This window comes from Bemisia tabaci, chromosome 4, assembly GCF_918797505.1.
Source record: "Bemisia tabaci chromosome 4, PGI_BMITA_v3".
Classification (NCBI taxonomy): Eukaryota; Metazoa; Arthropoda; class Insecta; order Hemiptera; family Aleyrodidae; genus Bemisia; species Bemisia tabaci.
In genome coordinates this window covers 10,201,143-10,207,281 of record NC_092796.1, presented here as the reverse complement: position 1 = coordinate 10,207,281, position 6,139 = coordinate 10,201,143, and the positions used below count along the sequence as shown (strand labels likewise).

At 42.9% G+C, this 6,139-nt stretch overlaps 1 protein-coding gene across 1 annotated transcript; it reads left to right on the top strand.

The window, feature by feature from the left end:
* Positions 1-2,268: 2,268 nt before the first annotated feature.
* LOC109033504 (electron transfer flavoprotein beta subunit lysine methyltransferase) lies at positions 2,269-4,183 on the top strand. Its single transcript, XM_019046161.2, is given in 3 exon segments — positions 2,269-2,406; positions 2,408-2,720; positions 3,714-4,183. Coding segments are annotated over 3 exon segments (741 nt in total). The 5' UTR covers positions 2,269-2,286; the 3' UTR covers positions 4,022-4,183.
* Positions 4,184-6,139: the final 1,956 nt, after the last annotated feature.

Genomic DNA, 6,139 nt, shown 5'->3' with positions numbered 1-6,139 from the left:
TAGGAAAAAGAAAGAAGGAGAAAAAATAGTTAAAAACCATCGGAGCTGTCTTCGATTTTCCATATAGTCTCTCAGTATCAGACCCGCTTCCAACCTGCCCGTTTTGCAACCGTCATACAAGACCCTACCCCTTGGTTTATTCTCGCAATGATTTTATAAAATCAGTCATCACCAAGGATTGAGTATGAAGACTTCTGACTTTAGCCCTAAGTTTCCATTAAAATCTATGAATAAACGGAAAATGAAACCCATGTTAATTTCCTACAAGATTTCAATCACAAATGCGTGCATCCGATCAACGCGTCCCATGTAAGAAAAGTTGCATATCGACGGCATAAGTCCGCAATCATGTATCTCTTTCGCGGTGTCTGAAAATCTCCGCCCCTATGTTATTTGTTTAAAGGAGAACAAATTGACGTCATTCCTTGAAGTTTTTGCAGAATTTTCTTCGCACAGAGAAGAAAAATCACGCCAGTTTTAAAAAATTGCCGTTGAGTAGTTTTCCGTTCAAAAAATGAAGTATGACAGGAAGTCTGCTACGTCGCAAATCGAGTTATGTGATTGCCGAAATGCCGACTTACACCGTCGATATCCTTCCCTATCATATCGCTCATTTGAAGTTACCCTTTCCCGTGTTGGCTAAAAACTCTCTCACGTATTCACAAAAAAACCTACCAGGGAGCAAGTTATCTATTTAGATTCATAAATTTACTACTCTTTATTCCCTGTAAAACGACCTAAGTGCTAGAAATACCTCCACTCAGAAAGGTTACCCTCTAAACGTGTTCCGTGCACAGTCATAAGGGCTCCTGTCGTTGTCTCTCAATTTGAAATTATAAATTCTAGCGTTCTCTCTCATTGTATGCTACTTCGTTCGATAGAGTTCTTGCATGTGTCAGGAATTTGCGATTTAAGCACTGATTCCTATATACATTTTCGCGAGAAACACGACGGTGTCCCTGATTCTCTCACAAACTCCAAAGCTCCAAAAAAGCTCTCTAAGTTGAGATCGTACATGGATGGGATATTCCAAGCCATCCTGCGATCCACCTCCATATCAAGTCAAACCCTCCCTGCAAAGATAGGAAGCAAATAATATTTGTTTGGGGACTCCACATTGAAAACACGGCAACCCTTGGTAATGCATTTGCTCCCTATCTTTGCATGGAGAGTTTGACTAGTTATACAAGTGGACTCTCAGGATAGCGTGGGACATCCCCTCTATTACGGCTTCAACTTTGAGAGATTTTTTTGAGCTTTGAAGTTCGCTTCAGAGAAAACCAGTGGCATCATCCTGTTTCTCATGAAATTTTACGGTAGAAAAAATGCTTCAGTCGCAAATCTCCCACACATGCCAGAACTCCATTAATCTCCGCCTGCGTGTGAAGTGCTGTCCTTTCGAATCTCCTAACGTCATTTACGTGGTCTCTCGGGGTGGAAAAAATCTCGTCCTACGAATTGTTTTTGCTCGCTTATGAAACTCTCCACGTCATTTATTCGATAAATCAAAGTAGCTCTCGTTCCGAGCTTCACATATTGTGACGTTGTAGAATTTTTTCTCTTTTTCTTTGTGCTGCTGCATGCATCATAAAGCTAGGTTGTATTTCAGTTGTAAAAAACACGGGGAAAACTTGGAAGACATGCGAAAATATTTGTGATGGCGTGATTTTTAAATATAAAGTTTTCGATTCCCAATTTTTAGCTCTAAAAATGAAAGCGTCGAATAAACGAATTCTGAATGCAACTCATCTATCATCGTAGCAACTATATCTTACGTGAGTATAGTATGGCGTCAATATTCACGTTTCATCCCAAATTCAGAGCATGGAAAATGAACCGTAACTTCCATTATTTTCGCGGAACTCAATACAAAATTCAGTTTTCAAACACGTTTTGAAGTGTGCCTGTGTTCCACAAACCATACCTACCATTTTCGAGAATCTCGATTTCCGAGATGTTCGTGCCCACGTAAGTCATCGACCTCTTTCCAAGATGCCCAAAATCAGTGGCGTGGCGCGAATTGCGATGTATCGATTTTTATGCCATTTAAACCTATGGTAAAAAATCGATTATGAAGGTGTTCGCTGCGAACATTCTGTTTATCGATCCATTTCCATAGTTTTAAATGTCATAACAATCGATACGTCGCAATTCACGCCACGCCACTGCCCAAAATGTGGCCACGTTCTCTTCTTTTTGCATGAACCCTGGACTGGGTCCTTGTGGACGATGTCTTCTAAATTTCGAATTGATATTTGATTTCAGGTATCGTTCCTCGTCGAGACGATGCCCTCCGTAGCGAAAGCGCTGCGGCTGCCGCGCGTTTTCCAGAGGTCCCTGAGCTCGAAACCGAGCGACTTGACGGACACAACCTTGACGCGGACCATCCGGTCGCACACGGAAAGTGAGCGTCGCGCACCTGACGCCGGAGCTGCGTCTTCATCTGATCACGCCCAACTGCACCCTCTGGCGGGCCCCACCCTCGGAGGCCCCCTTCGCGGACCCGTACTGGGCCTTCTACTGGCCGGGCGGACAGGCCATCGCTCGCTACATCCTCGACCACCCGGCAGCGGTGCGGGAGCGGCGGGTCTTGGACCTGGGCGCCGGCAGCGGGGCCTGCGGCATCGCCGCCGCCATCGCCGGCGCCCAGCGCGTCCTCCTCAACGACATCGACCCCGTCGCCTGCGTCGCCGCCCGACTCAATCTCCAGGAAAACCTAGGTTCGTACCTTCTTTTCACACCTATGATGCGACATCAAGCAGGCCGATCGGAGAAATCGTTTATAGGGTTGCCACGGTCAGGGAATTCAGGGAAAACCTGGAAAAGTCAGGGGAAAAAAAGTGCTCTGGAAAACCTGAAAAAGTCAGGGAATTTGACCAAAAACAGCTAAAAGTCAGGGGAAAATTGACAATTTTCACGAGTTGCTTAAAATCTTTCTTTTTTCGGTTTTGAACGCAATATAAATTGCGATGAAGTCGCATATCTCGCGATGCATTCAAGAGTTAAGTATTTCCAAACGTTCTACAATTAATTTCTGACTCCTTAGCTTAAGCGCGTTTCAAATGAGACGCTATATTAGTGTGATGGTAGCTAGCAAGGTGTAAATTTGGCTGTGCGATCATGGCGCGCGTTCTCAAAGGTCAGGGAATTTCTCCATTTTTCGTCAGGGAAAATCATTTCCATATTTTTGTGGCAACCCTGCGTTTACTTTTAAGTGGTTGTTCGACATGGATTTCAGCAAGATTCCCCCCTCCACAAGGCTTTTTTTGCCTCAGCTTTCAACACTGAACTAAGCTTAAAATTATGATAGTCTATTCTCATTCAACTGATCATTTAAACCATCTTTCAATGCATTCGCTGAGTTTCTGGAAATCCGAGACCCCTGAATCATACCTCAGTTAACTTCGTTAGAAAGGCACCTGTCAAAAATTACATTCATTTCCGATTGACAGGCCAAAAACCGGAAGGGAAAAAGAGGGTGGAGTAAAAAAAAGGAAAGCTGATTCCGTGGGTGCAGATTGTGCAAGTAGGGATGCAATAGAAGAGAAAAGGAAGAAAGGGTTGGGAAGGGGTGGTGCACACGCTCAGCGTCAGGTTTTTCTATTTAGGCTTTTTGGAGTTAGGGCTACCTGAGCCTCCCTTTTTAACTAGAGGAGATAGTATGAAATGATATGATAATGTGAGCCTAATGCTGTGTTTGATTTTTCCTACAGAGCAGTGTAAAACTTGTGATGTCGGTATCAGCTCGGAGAACTTATTGAAGGCGGAGGTTTTCCCGTGGGATCTCATCTTGATTGGAGACATGTTTTACGATGAGACTTTTGCCGCCGTCTTGTATCCATGGCTGAAGAGTGCCTCCGCTGAAGGGTGCTCGGTACTGATTGGAGACCCTGGCCGCCATGGGCTGTCTGCAAGAATCAGGTCTAGACTCACCAAACTTGAAGAATACAACCTACCCGAACACTGCTGTCTGGAAAACCGGGGCTTCTCATCCGCTGTTGTTTGGCGACTCAGCCTCTAAAAGATCAACATGAAGGTATCAACAGCGAGCCAATCATTTATGAATGCTTTTGAATAATGATCTATGCATGTTTTTTGATAGATATTATCTAAAATTCTGCCAAATCATGTTACCCTATTGACCCAATGTTGGCCTATTAGCTTTAAAATTTGATTGATCTCTGTTGGGTGTGTTATTTACTCGAAATGTAAGTCCTATCATGTTTTTCATGTCGACTGTGAATTTTAGGAAGAGAACCATTTTCATCAATTTTTAAGAATTTTTAAGACTCTTTTTCAGATTGAGGTATCTTATGGTTATGTATTGTTGACCACCAAGCACAGAAAAATCAGGGCTATTGCTTTCGTTACCTACATATTGTAGCGTTAAATCTCGGAGTTTTCACACTATTCTCAGGCTATTTCTACATGTTATATAACGTGCTAAACATTACTTTGTTTTTAAAATTACTTTAGTTCATTAGTTGCACCTATCATTTTTTGTCGTTCAGTAAGCTGCAAAGTTCTTGATGTCGGCAAATTTAAGGGTTCAAAATGCCAATGAAAATAACGCTAAATAACAAAGCAAGTACAGTTAAATTAAGAAGATAATCGCAAAAATTTAAAAACTCAATCTTTCCTTATTTAATTATTTGTCCGAACGGCGACGTCTCGGATCGTCCGCTGCCCTCCCTCTTCAAGGGGCACCGAGATAGATTGCAGGGTAATCTGCAGCCCAGGAGCCCGCTTCAATGAAGTAGTGAAGGAAGTAGAGGAAGTAGTGGTAATTATTGCCGGAGGTAACGACGTAAGGATGGATCCGAGGCCAAAGCAAATCGTGGATGGTATGGAGATAGAACGGATAAAGGCATTGGCAGCAGCCATAAGGGGGGTGGGGGCTTGTCGCATGGCTGGAGCTCTTCCCGAGGTTTGACAAAGGTGGAACTTTCAATAGACAGGTAAGGGAGGTTAGCCGGCGGATGAGCAAAAAGTTTATCCGTCAGCAAGTCTCCCAGAGAAACGTCGCCATTATAAAAACTCGGAATCTCACTAGAGACTTCTTTGCCGGTGATGGTATCCATCTTAACGAAAGAGACAAGGCCAGACTTGCAGATAAGCTGTACTGGCGTTGGGAGCTGATCCGGGCTAGTCCAGGATCAGCAACCACCTTCTCACGGGAGTGAGGGAAAACTAAAAGAGAACGGAACTGACAGATGGCCAAGATATAATGATAGAACTACAAGGTGAGAGAACTACAAAGTGAGAGAACTACAATGTGAGAGAACTACAAATGAGAGCTACTAAGTAGGACACACACACTTGGCGGGTGAATGTTGTACGCTAATGTAATAGTACAGAGTACTAAGGGATCTTGCCGTGCAAGTAAAGGGGCTTGCCGGGTGTGAGAAGATGTTTGGGTTGCTTTTAATTAATATGATAAGTTTAATAGAAATTAATGACGAATTGAGTTGATTTGCAACCTAAGCAACTTTCACCTTCTTACCTAATTTATTCTAGATAAGGAATTCAAAGAAAATTAAATGAAAAGTCGGACTCAGTAAGTTTGAAGTCTTTCGACTATGTATATTGAGGAAAATAACAGGATTTAGTATTAAGATAGTATACAAGATAATTTAAGTTACAATTATTGAGTTTACAGAAGAATTGATTATGGAGACTTTGGAATGAAAATTGGAGTGGAAAAATGGTAGAGGAAAGATGTAGGAAAGAATGAAGGATTTTAGGATGATGAGATGATTTACCTTAGCGCCTTATAAACTGAAAGATGTTGAAGTTTTGCGTGTAACGTACGCGGTCGGATTTGCGTGTAACGAACTCGGTCGAATTTGCGTCTAACGAACGCGGTCGAATTTGCGTGTGACGTACGCGGTCGAATGTAACTTACGTGTTACCACCGAATTAACACTTAACGCGTGTAAAACGAAGTGAGTGTTGTTGGGAGCTGATCCGGGCTAGTCCAGGATCAGCAACCACCTTCTCACGGGAGTGAGGGAAAACTAAAGAAAACGCAACTGATAGATGACTAAGATACAATGATAGAACTACAAGGTGAGAGAACTACAAGGTGAGAGAACTAAAGGTGAGAGAACTATAAAGTGAGAGAACTACAATGTGAGAG